At 48.0% G+C, this 18,151-nt stretch overlaps 4 protein-coding genes across 4 annotated transcripts; 2 read left to right on the top strand and 2 right to left on the bottom strand.

Moving 5' to 3' along the window:
* Positions 1–1,655: 1,655 nt before the first annotated feature.
* LOC117853812 (uncharacterized) lies at positions 1,656–2,979 on the bottom strand. Its single transcript, XM_034736099.2, has one exon. The coding sequence runs from the start codon at positions 2,607–2,609 to the stop codon at positions 2,181–2,183; it is 429 nt and encodes a 142-aa protein (XP_034591990.1). The 5' UTR covers positions 2,610–2,979; the 3' UTR covers positions 1,656–2,180.
* Positions 2,980–6,174: 3,195 nt separating this feature from the next.
* LOC117853876 (non-specific lipid-transfer protein 1) lies at positions 6,175–7,002 on the top strand. The gene is made up of 2 exons (XM_034736156.2): positions 6,175–6,692; positions 6,793–7,002. The coding sequence occupies exons 1-2, from the start codon at positions 6,352–6,354 to the stop codon at positions 6,800–6,802; spliced, it is 351 nt and encodes a 116-aa protein (XP_034592047.1). The 5' UTR covers positions 6,175–6,351; the 3' UTR covers positions 6,803–7,002.
* A 1,972-nt stretch (positions 7,003–8,974) lies between these two features.
* On the top strand, positions 8,975–9,992 carry LOC117853919 (non-specific lipid-transfer protein 1). The gene is made up of 2 exons (XM_034736196.2): positions 8,975–9,448; positions 9,727–9,992. Exons 1-2 carry the CDS (start codon positions 8,997–8,999, stop codon positions 9,734–9,736), a joined length of 462 nt encoding a protein of 153 aa, XP_034592087.2. The 5' UTR covers positions 8,975–8,996; the 3' UTR covers positions 9,737–9,992.
* Positions 9,993–11,601: 1,609 nt separating this feature from the next.
* LOC117851691 (cationic amino acid transporter 8, vacuolar) lies at positions 11,602–14,062 on the bottom strand. The gene has a single exon (XM_034733560.2). The coding sequence runs from the start codon at positions 13,667–13,669 to the stop codon at positions 11,870–11,872; it is 1,800 nt and encodes a 599-aa protein (XP_034589451.1). The 5' UTR covers positions 13,670–14,062; the 3' UTR covers positions 11,602–11,869.
* Positions 14,063–18,151: the final 4,089 nt, after the last annotated feature.

Below are 18,151 nucleotides of genomic sequence, written 5' to 3'. Positions count from 1 at the left end.
GCTCCAGCTCCATGATGGCGACAGACGGCGCAGTCCAGGTGAGGCCGGCTTGACCCTGACGCGGGTGGCCCCAACCCCGGCGTCTGTCGTCCTATAATTTAAGAATGAACTAGGAGATGCAAAGATACGTGTATGGATGAATTTGTTACTCGTGGAGGTTACCACCTCCTAGATGGTTTGGAGATGGAGGAAACCCGTCATGAAGCTTGTGAAAGGGGCCAATTGTGATTATAAGAGTTGTGGTGTATTTCTCACCAGAGCGTTTGAAGTGCAACTCTAGTGAAAATTGGGATATTACGTGGTTCTATTAATCGATCCAGTTGAAGATCGAATTGTGACTTGATAGTGGGTTGAATTCATCTTAATGTAGATTAGGTATGATTGATAGGCCACCGATACCACAAGATAAATTTGTGTCTTCTAATCTAATCGGTTATTTCTTGTCTTCAGTTTTATTGTATAATTTACTTTAAGAAATTTATATTTTTAGAAATTAAATTATTGCATGTCACTTTAGTGTTGCAAACCTTGATGTAGCATGTATTGTGTAGTTGTTACTTGTTTTAATTGCTACTAAGCAAAGAGACGGAGACAGAAACACTAGTATTCCTTTTTGGTTTCTTGCAATTTATCAAAACCAACTGTATCCTTGATCCTTCACATGGCAATTGCATGTTAACCAATAAACTACTCAAACCCAACAAGGGAACTTAGGGGACTTGTGTGACGGATTTGATACTTAGACATCAAATTTCCCTTAGTGTAGTGTTTAAGCGGTGAGCTTAGCTATTGTGTCTTTATAATCAGAATTTTTTTGTTATTTTAGTAGATCACTGGAAAAAAATACAAACTAGTGGTTGGATATTTGGTACCACCTCTTTTTTATCAGCAGGAGAGGACAGTAGTTAAACAAATCCAGTCAATGGCCAACTAATTACGTCCTGATCATGGTCCACATTCCACATGATGGCACCAACCCTTTTGTTTCCAGTTTCGGTCGCCCAGTCAGGTAAGAGCTAACCAAGCTTAGCTTGGGAATGAATCGAAACTTTCATAATCACACATGGACGGTAACACCACGAGATCGAGGCGGCGCGACGTTGTTGTTAAAGGGCGTTCGGCGCGCGAGGGTGCATGGAGTAGACGCCACGGAACGGCGATAAAAATACAATTGCTTTAGTTCACGTTCATGGGAACTCGCCAATCACCAGCCTGAAATGATCCCCCTAGATCATGCGAAGACCACATGCCGGCTGATTTGGTTGTTGTAAATTGTAATCCCACCCTCTTAGCCTATTCTTAATCCGCACGCCTGAACACCACCACAGTCCCCTGCACCAAAAGCATCAACCGCCTCCAAGAAACACCGAGCTTAACATGCACTCTAAGCCTAGTTTAATGATGCCATAAAATTGCAGGATCAGCTGCTGTAGTTTCAAGAAAGAAAAGGATAGCTCGTGAGCTAAATGGCAGATCGAGGGCTTGAGTGCTTTTGCTCCGAACCCTCTGCGTTGCAGTTCTTGTGAGTTGTGACAAGTTAAAGCAAGAAACGTCCAGTAACCAAAGAACTCATGTTTGTAGCCCAAATTTCGTTGCTGATTCAAGACGTGCAGTTTTCCTACGTGTTTGAGAGGAAAAGAAGAAGAAGCAAGGAGTAACATCAAATGCAAAGCTTTACGGTTGTCGTCTCAAGAACAATAACACTGTTCTCTCCTCTGATCTGTCAAAGAGCTTCGCGAGTAAGCGATTTCTTTACCGTGTCATGGAAATGAGGAGAAAACAGAAAAAGGGACTAAACCGAAACAGAGGAAGCAGGGTAGCTAAAGAGAGAAGAAATGTCCAAACACTCTGCGTGCAAATTGAATGGATGTTTCGTCTTGGCACATGTTCAAGAACAGGGGCAGGAAGAGGAAACAAATGGAAACAACGGCAACTCACTAGGAATAGGAACTCAAGCTCGCTTCCGATCCGTTGATCCGATATAGAGCCTGGACTATTTCACGAACTCTGGAGAAGAAAAGTTCTTTAAGCCTCACCGAATTTACAATTGCCTGCAACAACCCCTCAGGAACGAGCAGAGAGGAGAATCCTGCGATTTCAGGAACCGTTCTTGGACTTTGGATCCTTGTTGGTCGAAGCAGGCAGGCAGAGACACGGCCGCGCGTCGCCGTCATGGATCGTCACGGGGTCCCGGCGCCGCTGCAGGCGAAGAACTGGGCGTCGGCGGCGGTGGCCGGCATGTCGTTGTGGCACGTGGACGAGCCCGACGGCGGCACGAACCCCCGGGGCAGCATCGCCGAGAACGTCCACGCGCCGGTGCCCCCGCCGCGGCCTCGGCGCACCCGCCGCCGCCATTCCCTGGTTGGCCGTGGCGCGGCCTCGCCGTTCTTGGACACGCCAGCGCCCAGCCGCGGCGCCGTAGGCGGCGCCACGTGGAACTCCTGCCACGCTCGCCCGGGGGCAAGGGCCGGTGGCAACGCCGCCGGCGCCAGCACGCGGCGCCGCTCCGAGGCCGCGGCGCGGGCGCAGGGCGAGGAGAGCGCGGCGAGGAGCAGAGCCAGTAGGAGGAGGGGTTGCCGAGGGCGCCGCGCCGGCGAGGAAAGAGCCATCAGTAGGGACGCCGAGGAGACGCAGGAGCTCGCGCGCGCATGGACGGCGAGGCTCGGGGCGCGCGGTGGCGGTGGCGGTGGCGGGAGCACCGGGAGCGCGCGCGGCGACTCTATATGCAAACGGGCGTCGTCGTCGTCGAGCACGAGGCCGCGTTTGCTGTCGCTTCGTCTCCGGTGCAGCAACCGGGGGGAGGGAGGGAGACTTGCATTTGAAGAGGGTTGTGCCTCTTATAGCATGCTTGCCATGTTTGATGTTTCAGTTCAGGTTGTATTTGGAGGTGAAACTCAACTGTGAAATGGGTGGATTTGAGTTTTGACAGGCATTGTTCTTGGCGCCAGGGGGCAGAGGAGGGCTAAGATCCCGGCTCGATTGGGGAGATCTTGTTGGAAGAATGAAATCGATCCTGGTGCACACAGATTCGGAGACACATCAGCATTCAGCATGATGGTAGGGTAGGCTACAAGTTCGCATCAGTGCTAGTACTAGACTACCAGTGACTTGGCGATACATCATCGGCTACCGGTGAGTTCTAACTTCTAAAATATTAATCATTGGGTAGTGTAAGGGAAATAATCGAATTTGAATATTCAAAATTCTAGTCACTTCACCCCCAAAATTTCAAGTTTATCAGACAATATATCTCCATAACCGGTGATAACCAGTTGCCTCAGATAGAATTTACAGCACATATAGTTAACTTACATCTGAGAAAGATAGTTTTTCGGCACGTAATTATGTCTGAAAAATGTTCTTTTTCCTGAACTTGTGGTGCATGTGTTTTCACCAAGGATGTTCAGAAAAAAAAAATGGTCTGCCTACATAGACATCATCTTTCGGATCAAACTCTGTTCCACTGAAACAGATTCAAGTCTGTCGATAAGCATCACCAATGCAGTCGCCGTAACTTTTGCTGGTGATGCAACATTTCAACCATTTCCTACGCCGGGAGGTTAGCACCGTTATACAAGGTGGCAGCCTTAAAAGATGCAGTAGTGCACACCTGTGCATCCTAACAGCACAAGGAAACCGAACGGCACGTCACTCATTCATACCCTCATACGTGGCCCTGACAAAAACCAAATGTCATCACCTGCAGCATTACTTGAAGTTTTGGACACCCTGTGCGGTCTATTGTAAGGAACGCAAAATCATTTTCTGGTTTGCCTGAATACCAATGGTATGGGAACTCAACTCACAAGAGTAAACGCCATCTCCAGCTAAGAGAACACATCGCCCAAGTTCTTGGATGTCCTTGCGGCTATAAACTTGGTGTAGTACGTGTACTTGCCTTACTTTTGCCGGCTGCCACCGGTACAAAGCCAGCTAAACAGACACCTCAAGCAGCCTGTCCTCTTGAATTCATTCTTGATGGACACCATGAGAGTTACCGGCCGGAAACAGGCATCACTTTCAGTTCTCTACGCAAAACGGAAACGGTGCAAGTTCCACACCTATTCGAGGAAACATTATTAAAACTTTTGCGACCAAAACAATAAAATTTTCTTCAAAACCATATTTTACTGAACACAAAAGCAATGAAACCCTGCTCTGCCTATGCTAGTTAAAACATGGAGTTAAAACCAAAAAGCACAATAAATTACTGATTTTGCTGAGATAAATTCAGACGAGCACATCCCATCATCACTTCGTCCAGCATTCCTGGAAGGCTACACACTGATAGATTGAATAGTTACGGTGGAATACGATGGTTTACGCGTGCACTCATGTTACATATATGTGGACTAAGCTAACACATAGAGCCCTATTCTAATCCGGTGTACAGGATAGGCCGGATCCTGGATGGACTACAGTCCGTTGGTGTCACAACATCATCCAACACACACTACACCAGGTTGGGTTGCGGTGTGCTGCTAGCCTGGAACCGAACAAACCTTATAAATCCTTCGCGTTCTTGCGTGTCAGCAGCCTCAGGGAACTGGAATCCTAGAAAAGATTGAATGCTCTCGCTTCATGTCACAGCTGTCGGGTTCATAGCAATTAGCGAATCGATCGGAGTCCTGTTCAGAGGACAGAGCAGCGAAGCCATCCTGATCGGCGTCGTCTCATCTTCCACCTCGATGCCCCGGCGACCAGGTCCCCTGTCGCCGGCAAGGCTAGCTGCAGCCCAGCACACCTACCGCCTACCGGCATGGCTATTGGCGCCGCCGCGGCTTGGTGCAACTTGTACTACCACTTCGCCACCTTTGGCTGACGGGAGCTGCAAAGCTAGAAGTACGTCACGCCCGGTCCAGAATTAGCGTGTTCTGTGGAATTAACCATTTTTTAGTTAAAAGGATACAGTTCCAGCCTTTTGTATCATATCGGAATATGAAATAAACAAAAAAAAAACTATGTACTTCATCAAGCACATAGTCTATGATGAAACCACTACTCATTCTTGCCCAAAAACTCCTTGGTCACCACCTCCATGGCTTGAACAGGCCTTCCTCATGTCGGTTCTTTCTGATTTCTTATGTAGCAATCGCCATTATAAGCAATATGCAAATAGATACAAGTAAAGAAAACATACTTCTTTTGTAGGTACGAAGTAGTTTCATGAAAACATACCCATCAGAGAAAGACTTCACCATAACTGAGTTATACACGCGCGCTTTGAAGTATACTAGTTACTACTTACTAGAAGGCTGTAAAAGCATAATGTAAGAAGAATTATGTGTGGGGAATGCGTGTGTATAAGGTCTCAATCTGTACACTGTTTCTTGAAAAGAAAATGTGTGAGCAACATCATTGAACATGTCTATGATGTCTCTTTTTAAATAGAAGAAATGTTTGGCCATACCGTTGCCTCATCGGACTACTTTAGCCCAGCAGACAAAGCCCAACATATTTCTTTAGGAAAAAAAAAAGATGTGAGAGCTTACGCGCACACAGGCCTATTGGATAAATATGGGCCGATGCCTCGAGCCCAACATGTTCTAGAACGCATCTGCGGATTGGGCTTAGCAAAGCCCATGTACTTCATGTTTCTTTAAGCCATCTGCTTTAGGCCTTATTGCCTTGACGGAATTCCATTTTCTTTCCAAACGCTCAAATCTGGATACGGTTGTTTTGAAGTCATCCTCTTGCTACTGGAAGAGGCGGGAGCGGCACAATGGCGTGGGCAGAGCAAATCTGGGACACGCCGCTGGTATGGGCGACGTGGGCGGCATGAGCCGGGGATGCAGGGGCCAGCGAGAGCGAGGCCTACACACAGACCAGAGCACCTGGAAATGTCTGTTGCCAACCAATGCAAGCTGAGAATGCCTCAAGTCTCGCTGTTTTATCTTGGCTATCTTCCCAAGAACCTCGACGTCCTCCAACGGAATACCTGATTCAAGAGAAGCTTAGCGATCAAAACCTACCACACCGTCGTCGTCTCTTCTAGAAACTCATGCATCTGCACTGAATCAGGGAGCAAGAACTCTCCTCCACCAATAGCATTCAACTCTGACCTCATGCATGATGCTTCTGAACTAATTAGAGACTGTTGCGTTTTACTGAAAAAATGAGAACTGATCAGTGAGCAACTGAGAAAGAACACAGCTGCTCCACCAACATTCAACACTTCCCACGCTCTCAAACTTGAACAACCATCGGAAACCTCCTGATGACCGATCTCGTACTATAAATACCATGTACTGGCAGTAGCACCAGCATCACACACCAATCAACCGTCCTCTCACTCGTAGTCACCCAGCCATCCCACCGAAGGACCGGAAGAGCTAACCCCAGGAACTAGCCATGAAGACGATCTCGGCCATCGCCGTCGTCCTGCTCGCGGCGCTGGCGGTCCAGCAGCAGCTGGCGCGCGCCGACATCGCGTGCCCCGACGTGCTCAACGACATGGAGCCGTGCCTGTCCTTCCTGCAGGGCGGCGACGCCAGCCCATCCGGCCAGTGCTGCGCCGGCGTGAGGGCCCTCTACTCGGCCGCCGACACCACCGCCGACAGGCGGGCCACCTGCGAGTGCCTCAAGACGGCGTACAGCCAGGTCCACGCCCAGCTCTCCGCCGCGAGGGCGCTGCCGGAGGAGTGCGGGCTCTCGCTGTCCTACCCCATCACCCCCGACATCGACTGCAACACGTGAGTACACAACACCACACACATATTTACCAGCACACCATGCATGCAAATCAAACATTACATCAGAACTAATTAATGTTTCCCCTCTTTGGTTTTGCAGGATTGAGTGAAGGGACACCGTTTGTTGCTTACCAGAACCCATATGATGCATGATGGATGATGATCAGCGCTCTAATATGCAGCAGCAGCACTGCTTTATTCTTAGAATAAAAGGATTTGGTGATGACGAATCAGTAGTCGACTGTAATCGTGTGTGAGCCATCAGTGGCTCCTCTATATACTATAAACATGTTCGTGTTATATGTGTGAATCTTGCTTGTGTTCAAGTTATGCATGGGCCGTTCTCACTGAACACAGGTGTTTAGATCCAAACTACATTGCATTTTCATGTAGCCGCTGCTTCCCTGGTTAGTCAATTGCTCAACTTCGTAAACGAACCCACAAAATTGCAGGTTCCGCAGACACCTACCGCGGTATCAATACTGCTGTACAAAAGACATTGCCAAGTGTAAAACAGAAGATAACATAATCGAAGATCTATCGCATATGTAGGTAAATTAATGCTAAAGTTATCTGAGCAATCAACCGACTAATGCATCACTAGAAAATGAGTAAAAGTTTTTAGCACATCTCATTTGTCAATCAGCGAAACCTTGATGTGATACATCTCGATGCTGTAGGGATCCTCCGTCTTCTTAATGCCTGCAAATCGATTTGGTCTATTTTGTTTTGTTTTACTGCAGCATTGGTGTGGTGACACACTTTTTAACTGAATTTACCAACGTAAACCTTTCATGATAATTTTTTCCAGCACGATATGGATCCTTCATAAGCAAATCTAGGAAGCAAAAGAGACTATCTTTCTTTTTTGCAAAAGGGAGAAAGGAACTATCTGCTGTCGTCCAACAGGAAAATTCCGAGCTAGCAAAGTAAGCTTGAGAGAAAGGGAAACAAGCCTTAAAAACAGAGTCTGAACAGGTATGTAGGGTTAAAAAAATTCGGCTGGAAACAGGTGAGAATTTTGGTTCAATCGGTGATCCAAATAAACACATGTATTGATGTATACCAACAATTTCGTTTTTTGCTCAGATGAAATTCATTCAAAATTTTAAATTTAGTCAAATTTTGTCCAAAGAAGGGAAAATGGATCTTGGCTGATTTTCAATCTACCAGTCCCCTCTGTTTTCCTAAAAAAGCCAAACTCTACTAGTACATGTATCACAAAGGGTAGTGATCAGAACAAAGTTATTCTAAAGGGGAAAATCGAGCTTGGGACTTGGGAGTTCTCTTGAACTCCCCTAATAAGATCCGTAGGAGGATGCAGGTGGAAGACACTGTTGCACATTAGCTTGGCTGCTGGCGCGTGACGGAAGCCTCCTTGCCCATTTTCTCTTTTTGTTTTTTCATTCATTTTTCTCCTCTGTACCTTTTCTTTCTTTTTTTTTCTTTTAGATGGATAGAGCCCAAATGAAAAGTTATTTGAACAAATTTGTACATAAAATAGTTTATCAAGTTGTTCTAATAAAACTTAGTTGAGTGACTTGTTCTGAATGAACAAATTTTGTAAAAAAGTTAGTTGGACAAGTTCCTCTAATATAGACATGTTTTGCGCAAAAAGTAGTTCAAAAAGTAATTATGTAATTTTTTTAAAGAGTTCTTTTTGACAAGTGAACAATGAAAAATTTATATGTATAATTGTAAAGTTGTACATAAAAGTGTCAATAAATAGAAAGTCTCTATAAAGTTTTCATGTCAAAAGAAAAGGTTATGCTCATCATTTTTTCCTAAAAGGTTTTGTGTATGAATTTATAACTTTAAAAAAATCAAAAGTTACGGAAATAAAATTCCCAAAAAATAAAAAGTTTTAGGGCTATTGGAAATCGTGTCCTGAACTCGTGATGCGTGGGCGCGGACTAGCAGCAAGGCCCATCGGAGTAAGATGAGAGGGATTTTCGTCGAGCACAGATGATTTGTGCTGCAGGGTTTACATTGTTTTAAGAAAACTAGCAGGTCTCCGGATGTAACAAATAATTGTGGTTTTAAAAATCGTATTTTTAGAGTTTCTGAAATCTCATCCAGGATATTTTCCCCCCTAAAAAGATAGTGGTATTTGGCCAGTACTCCGCAGAACACCTAATTCAAGAGAGTCCCGAGTTACCAAACCCGTTTCTTCTAGAAACTCATGCCGAAAACCAAAACCAAAACCAAAACAGCGTGTTTCCCCTTTCGCTGAGAACCAATACCATAGCAGTGACGAAGAAAACTCTGCACCACCCGCAATCAACACCGTCCCATGCTCAAAACATGAACAGCAATCGGAAACCTCCACGGCTCCACGTAATCTCTACCTACAAATACTACACACTACCTCATAGCAGTCTCGACACAGATGAGCCTTCAGCCATGAAGAAGACCTCGGCCTTCGCCGCCCTCCTGCTCGCGATGCTGGCAGTCCATCAGCTGATGGCCGTGCCGCCGGTGCGGGCCGCCGTCTCGTGCTCCGGCGTGATGAACCACCTGTCGCTGTGCCTGGAGTTCCTGCAGGGCGACGCGGACGAGCCCGGCGACCGGTGCTGCAAGGGCGTGAAGGCCATCTGCGCGGCCGCGGACACCGCGGCGGAGAGGCAGGCGACGTGCAAGTGCCTCAAGTCGGCTTACAACCTGGTCGACGCCGACCTCTACGCCACGCAGACGCTGACCGGCCTCTGTGGGGTCCCGTTGTCCTACACCATCTCCCCAGACACCGACTGCTCAGAGTGAGTAGTACACACCAACAAATTATTATCTACTGTAATTGTGAGCTTATTTTGAGCCAGAAACACACCATGTGAGCTTTGATCCACCTGAAACAAATTCAAGTACAAATATGTCCCTAGCCTTTGTTTATCGACAACTGCGGTCGATCATTTTAAAAGAAAAAGCAGAGAAATACGAACAATAGCATGTAGCCTTGTCTTTAGCAAGTTATTAGATGGGTAGCTAATTAACCGGTCACACATTGGATTAACATTTCCCCCAATTTTGCTTTTGGCAGGATTGAGTGAAGAAGCTTTACCGGCCGGAGTCCATACGAGGGATGGTGATGATAGTAGTGTATGGCTATATGCTGCAGTTACACGTACTGCGTTATTGGAATAAATAAATGGATTTGTTCAAGTAACTAATATTCGCCTGTAATCTTGTGAGCCATTATTTGTTTTTCCTTTGTGATAGTCTTGCCATTATTTACTCGTGTCTGTAACTGTAACTACTGTAATCCATGGCACGTGCAACTCGATTAATAAGCCTGGCATGAAAATATTCCCTCCGTCCCAAATTACCATTTCATTTTGAGTTTTCTATGTACATAGCTTTTGATATACACCTACCTATATATATATATATATTATATCTAGATACAGTAAAAGTAAAAGTTATATATCTATAAAACCCAAAACGAGGGGGTGTTTGGTTCCTATGACTTATTTTTAGCACCCGTCACATCGAATGTTTACATACTAATTAGGAGTATTAAACGTAGACTATTTACAAAACCCATTATATAAGTGGAGGCTAAACGGCGAGACGAATCTATGAAGCCTAATTAGTCCATGATTTGACAATGTGTTGCTACAGTAAACATTTACTAATGATGGATTAATTAGGCTTAATAGATTCTTCTCGCCGTTTAACCTCCACTTATGTAATGGATTTTGTAAATAATCTACGTTTAATACTCCTAATTAGTATCTAAACATTCGATGTGACACGTGCTAAAAATAAGCAAAGGGAAGCAAACGCCTCCGAATAGTACCGTGGGACGGAGGGAGCATGACATTCAGAAAAGAACAAATATTTCTTAGTTCTCAATTCTGAAGTGGAACAGCTAAATCAATAAAATAAGAAACACGTGAAAGCTCTGGATAATAGTAAAGCAAATTTAGCAATAAAATACTTGCCACTTTTTCTGAGCTCAAGTCAGTCAGCGGTACAGAAAACAGAGAGGAATGAACTGCAAAGGTGGGGTGCTGCAGTGCTGCTCATATGGCCCGCTTAACATTATCAGGGCCGGCAGGCCAATCCAAACAAGGCTAACATTGCTTTGCTGTTAGGAAGGAAAATTAGCCATTTTTGCTTTGTTGTTAGGACGGAAAAGTAGAATGCTTGTGTACCAAACTTTGGTACCATTGATTCCTTTACCAGATGACTGCTGTTGAATTGTTGATGATGATGGTCAGCACTCCGCGTCTCTGCTTCAGCTGCATGCCTGCATTGCGTTAGAATAAAGGATAGGTGATGTAACTAGTCTTCGCATGTCAACATGGATGTTAGTGCCATGATTGGCTTCTCCTTTCTGCCAACTTCCATCTGCATTACTTTTTAATTTTATATTATGAGCACAATTTGCTCTTTTGTATAAACTCAATAGAATAATTGAGACCACAACATGTCATTCATGAATCACGAGGTCTGATGCAAAATAACTAATCTGAATCAGCTCACAGGTGAGCTAATCAGAATGAAGAAACCCAATTCCTAGAGCAATTCAAGAAAGCTGTCTCTAGTCTATCCATCAAATCCACACACTGTCTCTAATTTTAGGAACACACACTGTGTCCAATTTTAGGAAAATTAGCAAGCTTGCTTGCTTGCTTGTTTAGAAGCATCAATTGAAGGGTTCGTTAAAAAGGATCAATTGAAGGGACCTTGCCAGATGAAGAGTTGACTATAATGAGTACTACTCTGCTTCAGCAGATCTTCTCCCGACTCCCGTCAATGTTTGAGACTTCGTTTGCATGATTGAATCCTCTTTTCTGCAAATCTCCACCAGGATTACATTTATAAACATAGCTTTCAGATATGCGCTTTTTTCTACAAACTGTGCTGAATCAAAGCACGCGTGCATTGAATAATTGATGACAACAAGACGTTCATGAATCACGAGGTCTGAGCCCAATGAACTAGGTGAATTACGAAAATCTGACGTCTTCTGCACAAATCCTTCTCTGCAGAGCTGCAGCTCACAGGTGAGCTAATCTGAATGAGGAACTAAAATTTAACCAAAGCAATTTATGAACCCTGCCTCGCCTGAAATCTATTCTATTCTATCCTACAAATCCACACACTGTCATGGCATGCAAAATGCAATAAAAAATGAAACGTCGTGCCAAATTAACCAAGAAATTACATCCTCTGCCTCACACCGGCACTATCTTCCCCTGCTCCACGCCGTCGACGGCAGCGTCCGCCGCCGATGCTGCCTGCCCTTCAGAGTGCGCCATGTCGTACGTGGCGTGCACGCCGAAGAGCACGTAGTAGACGAGCATCGCCGCCGTGCAGATGCCGAAGCGCATGTACGCGAGGGACCCGAGCGAGCCCATCAGGAAGAGGTTGGTGGCGACCGACATCGCTGGCAGCCACGGCATAAGCGGCACGCCGTAGACCTTGGGCGCCCGCTGCTGCTTCGCGCACAGCGCCAACCCCCCTGTTCCGGCCACCCACAGCGCGCCGAACACCACGTACCCCGGCCACCGCCGCGCGTAGCCGGAGTTGTAGTACACGGACATGCCGATGGAGGAGACGAGGATCAGCCCCAGGAAGGCGAGGAACGTGCGCAGCTGCGCCGGCGAGGTGGCGCCGGCGACGTAGTAGCGGCGGACGAGGAGCGCGACGGCGACGAGCGCGAAGATGAAGAGCGTGCTGATGGAGGAGACGGAGGCGAGCACGTCGAGGCTGGAGAAGAGCGCGACGCAGGCGGCGCCGAGCGTGACGGCGGCGGTGGCGTAGATGGGCGTTCCGGTCTTCGGGTGCACGAGCGCGAAGTAGGGCGGGATCATGTGGGTGCGCGCGATCTGGGTGGTGTAGCGCGCCTGCCCGAGCGCGCCGACGAGGAGGCCGCTGGTCATGCCCTTGAGCGCGCCGAGCGCCACGACGTAGCGCGCCCACTTCATCCCTGCGGCGGCGAACGCCACCGAGTAGGCGGCGTTGGCGTCGATCTCGCTGTAACGCTGCATCCCCACGAGCGCCAGCGACATGGCGCAGTAGACGACGGTGATGGCGGACATGGAGGAGATGAGGCCCAGCGGCACGTCGCGCCCCGGGTTCTTGGTCTCCTCCGCCATGGTGGCCACCATGTCGAAGCCCGTGTAGGACCAGTACACGACGGCGGCGGCGCGGAACACCCCCGCGGCGCCGAAGGGGAAGAAGGACGGCGCGAGGTTGGCGGCGTCGAAATGCGCGAACCCGCCGCCGAGTACGAAGGCGATGATGGCGATGCCGACGACGGACGCGATCGAGTTGATGGTGGACGTGAGTCGCGCGCCGGAGACGGCGAGCGCGGAGGTGGCGCAGAGGACTACGACGGCGATGGGGTCCAGGAGGTTGAACCCGTCGGCGAGCGCCGGGACGTGGATGCGGAGCGCGTCGCTGTCGCGGCCGATGAGGGCGGCAAGGTAGGAGGTCCAGGAGCGGCCGAGCCCCGCGGCGCCGACGACGGCCTCGAGCAGGATGTTCCCCGCGGCGAGGAACGCGGCGAGGTCCCCGAGCTCGACGCGGAGGTAGGAGAAGGAGCCCCCCGCGGAGGGGATCTCGGTAGCGAGCTCGGCGTAGCAGAAGGAGGAGAGCAGCGCGGAGAAGCCGGCGGCGGCGTAGGCGAGCGGGATGGCCGGGCCGGCGTCGAAGCGCGCCTCCTGGCCGGTGAGCACGAAGACCCCGGACCCCACGACGGAGCCGAAGCCGAGGAAGGCGAGGTCGACCCAGGAGAGGCAGCGGCGGAGCGGGTTCTCGCTCTGGGCGAGGAGCGTCCCGGCCTCGACGGCCTCCGAGGAGCGGCTGGTGACGCGGTCACGCAGGCGCGGCCCCGTGGACAGGAGCGCGCCGCCGTACGCGCGCCAGCTCCGGAACGACGGCTCCGGGAAGAAGTCCCCCTTGCTCCACCGCCAGTACCGCCGCCCCGGCCCCGCCGCCGCCGGTTCTCCTCCCTCCGCCGCAGATGCCATCGCGGTAAGCGAACGGAGATAGATTGGTTGGTTGCGTGTTAGCTGAACCCCAGATAAGCCATCGCTGATCTCGCTCGGCTATCAAAAAGATTGTTGCTTTGCGGTTTGTTTGCTGGGTTTTGCAGGTGCGGGGAGTTCGAGAGAACGAGGGAGATAAATGAGTTGGTAAGGCGCGTGGATAGATGGCGACTGGTGAGGTTGTTGCCAAGCCAGCCGCATTTATCTGCAAATCGGGCGCGCGTGCGATCGCGGGATTCTGCGAGGGATCAACTAAACGAGCGGATTCATTCCGGGAGAAGCGGAGGGAGTTGAGGTACGGCGATGCAGAGCAGAGTGCGGTGATCTCCATCCCACAAGCGTCTGCGTGCCATGAACCTCTGCTTTCGTTATCTCGTGGCACGCGGTTGGTGGCTTCTGTTCTCCACGCTCTTGTTGTGCGTGCCCGTCTCGTCCGAGTCCCGACCGACGCCGAGTTTTTTTTAGCGTGGACAACTATGGTAGTACAACGTACACACAAACACACACTTCGCCTACACACGCCTCACGTACATCCATGTGCACCGCTAGACCTACAAACTACATACACAAACAGTGACATAGTCAGAAATGCAATATAGATACACACACAAACAATGATGTAGCCAGAAATGCAACTTAGAGGGACCGGTCAAACATGACCGATAGATTGTTACGACTAAAATGTTGAGAAATATATAAACAGAAGAGGAATATTTCAACTAAATATGCAGATCTAATTACTTTTTCATTTTAGTCTTACTCTACGGGTCTTTATATCATTGAAGTCATCAATAAATGTGTCAGTTGTGAACTCCATTGCAATCTCCTTCTCAATGTAGATTATCAAGCAATTTCTTAGAAATTCATCACCCATTTTATTTCGAAGCCTTGTCTTAACAAGTTTCATTACCGAGAATGCACGCTCTGTAGTTGCAGTTGAAACTGGTAGGGTTAGAACAAGACGAATCAACCTGTAAAGGAAAATATTTAGGCCCTGTTTGGCATGGATCCAACTTCGGGTGGAGCTGCTCCACTTCAGAACTCCACATGGAGCCAGCTCCGCTCCAAAACTTTAGAACAAAAATGGGGTGTTTGGATTGATGGGTACTCTCAGCTCCAAAAAAGATCGATTTCAGTGTGGATTGCCATTGTTGCCCTCCAATTAAGGCCCCACTTGTCATCCTCTCTATCCCATCTTCTTCTTCCCCTTTTGCACTGCACTGTGCCGCACACGGGAGACCCTCCACGGGCGGCGGGCTGGGCGGCGACGGGCGGCGGGGTGGGTGTAACACCTGGTGTTTTAGCCATGAAAAGCAATTCAGAAGAATTAAAGGCAAGTTATGAAGAAAAAGAGAAGAAATTGGCTAAAAGTCAAATTCGAGTCAAATTTGACCGAAATTTGAATTTTGAATTCGAAATTCAGAAAAATTTGGAAAAATATGGAATGGAAGGATAAGAGTGTCTAAAACTTGGAGATCAAGATTGGAGACAAAAACCTGGTCCTAAAACATCCCAAGAAAGCCAAAGGAAAATCAAAATAGAAGTGTACTGTTCACCGTTCGAAAATAGGATTTCAGAAAAACAGCACAAGTGTCCATTTTGGAAATTGTTTTCTACCAAATTTTCCAAATAAGTGGACCAAGGTAACTATACAGTATTGAAGTATAGACTTTGGACAAGTATACCAGGGTGTTGTTGATCAGGAACTACAAAGGGAACAAATTTAATTTAGGGCCTAAAGTTGGCACTTTGCCAATCTCGGCTGAGTCACTGAAGCTGCCAATTTTCCTAAGTCTGAAAACAGTGATAAATAGCTGAGTTTGGAGCAAATTTCAGAAAAATGTAGTGCAAAGGGTATAGGTGTTTATGGGCAAAATGGAATCTTTGAAAGTTGTAGAACATGAATGGATGGAAGTTGGACTAAAAAGAATGAGTTTGGGTCACTGAAAGTGGATCAACAGATGGAAATATGGCCATATAGGGTAACTGACGAACTGAACTTAATGTTTCATAGTGTTTCAGTTAAGCAGAGAAAAGAAATTCAAATTCAACCATGTTGGGATGCTTATCTCGGGCAAGAGCAAAAATAAAACTTGGAGAGTTCAAGTTTATCCGCAACTTTGCTTATAGGACCTTGGGACCGTCGGATGCAAGATTGGCCGTGGGGAGGGTCTGAATTTTGTGACGAAGGCAAGCAAAGGGGGAAAAGGAACAGGGCAGAGCATGACGTGTCGCCGCCGGCGCTCCTGCCCCGCTGTCCAGCTCAACAGCTAGGCCACTTCCGCGCCACGCGAGTCTATGGCTAGGCCACGGTGTCGTCCATGCGCGCGGTAAGTCTCTTGAATAACTACCACTCCCGCCGCCGTGTTTACCGTCTGTTCTTTTGCCGCCGCCGCCCCTCTCTGTCACTCCGCCGCCGTCGAGCAAAATTCCTCCACCACACCGCATCTCTCGTCGATTCCTTCCATCCACACCTCCACTCACACCCCACCAGCAACCCTAGCATCTTGTTGCCCAGCCCCTCCGTCGGCGTGCCCTAAACCGCCATCATCTTCGTTCGCCACCGCCGCATCTCCTGCTCACGGTGAGCACCTTCTTGCCGTCTCTATTTTTCTTTGTGGTAAGCCGTAGGTAGGCGCTTGGGGTGCCAGGAAGCTTTAGAAGTAGTCGCCAGAGTAGGCTGCGCCGTCGTCGTGCTTAGTCACGGCCGGCTGATATCTCCGCCGCCCGCCGCCGTCGAGAGGATGGCTCCGGCCACCTCCCGGGGAGCTATCACCGCGCACGGGTGCGCTAGGGCATGGGGATGCTTCCCCGGCCTAGCCCCGTCGCCGGTGGGGCGCTGGCCGGCGAGCCGCACCACCCTCCTGCCGCGCTCGGGTTTTGGCGCGAGAAAGAAGAAGACTCTGGTGGCTGCGGGCCCATGCGTCAGGGGAGAAAGGGGAGGAAGGAGGCCGGCTAGGCGGAGAAGTCTGGTGGGCCGGGGTTTGGTTGGCTCAAGCTCCGGTGCGAGGAAAGGGCCAGTAAGGGAAAAGGCTGGGGGCTTGTAGAGTCCAGCAGGCCGATGGGCCAGTAGGGCAGGCCGAAAGTTGCGCGAAAGAAAGAAAGGAGGAAGTTGGGTCGCTGGGCCGAATCAAGAAAAGGAAAGAGGAAAGGAGAAGAAATCGGCCCAGTAGGGCCTGGCCAAGGAGGAATGGCTGGCGGGTAGAGTGAATAGGAGAAGGGGGTGGGTCCGAGCCGCAGGCCCAGCGTAAGAGAGAGAGGGTAGGGTAAGGATGCATGAGAAAAGTAGGCCGGGGGTTTTTCCGGGAAAATTTAGATTTCCTTTTGTAGAATAATAGATTAAATCCGGTTATCACCATTTAAATCACAGAAATTTCTAGGGGTGTCCAAAATTAGTGAAACCAATTTTGTTAGGATTGGTTTATTTTCATTTATGCATTAAAATTTTTATACCCTAGGGAAATAATAAAAAAAATTAGGTATTTGTTTAATGCCTTTTCTTTAAGGTATTTAAATAAATACTTAATCTTTATTAAATGCATAAAATATGGAATAACATTTTCATAATCACAAATTATTGTTAACTTATAGGAAATTAGGTTTCAAGACTAGAAGATAATTACAACATTTTCTAGAAATAAAAGAAAAAGCCTAAGGTAAGGTTAGTAAAACAAATAAAAATGGTGGGTTAATCTTTTCGGGTTTGTGTGTTGGCTTGCAACTTCATCATGATAAATTGTATAGTCCCTTTGTTGGCTTGCAACTTTATCATGAAGGAAAGTTGTATAGTCTTGTATTCAAAAAGTTGCATCACTAACCCCTGCATATGCTTTATCATAGACACCGAAGCACCGGAAGGGGATTTCTCGGAATTTTTAGAAGGATCTTCGGAGTTCGAAGAGATCATTGAGTTGGTCCCCTGCGAGGCCAATCCTTCAGACAGTGCTAACTTTTTTGCAGAACAAGGCAAGCCCCGGTGCATTATACCTAATTATTTTGGAGTTATTATTTCATGTGTCCAATTATCGGTTATTTTCTTTATGAATGCACTAAGTCTAGGAGTTGATTGAAACCCATTCTTGTGCATTATCATACCTTGTTTTAAGGACATCTTTGCCACTTGTTCAAACATTTAGTAAACTACCCATGTCTAGAAATGCTTAGTCGCTTAAGTAATTTGTTTACCGAACCTTAAGGTAACATGTTGGGTCATACATGCTAAATTATGGAAGGATAGCTTGAAAGTGAAGAAGCGGACAGAAGCTAAGGATGTAGTTCTGTCTGCTAGGTTAATTTGGCTAAGGCCCGATCGTTGTCTTAACCTTTGATCAAGTGAATGACACCTGGTTACTTGCTGGGTATGGGACCAGTAAAGCCCGGTAGGTTAGTAAACCCTCTGATCGGGAATACTTCGTACCCGTGCTTGACGTGCTGGAGATTGGCAGGGGTGTAGCCTAAAACTCA

This window comes from Setaria viridis, chromosome 4 (assembly GCF_005286985.2).
Source record: "Setaria viridis chromosome 4, Setaria_viridis_v4.0, whole genome shotgun sequence".
Classification (NCBI taxonomy): domain Eukaryota; kingdom Viridiplantae; phylum Streptophyta; class Magnoliopsida; order Poales; family Poaceae; genus Setaria; species Setaria viridis.
Note: the sequence above shows the minus strand (reverse complement) of the source record. Positions and strands in the feature narration are given on the sequence as shown.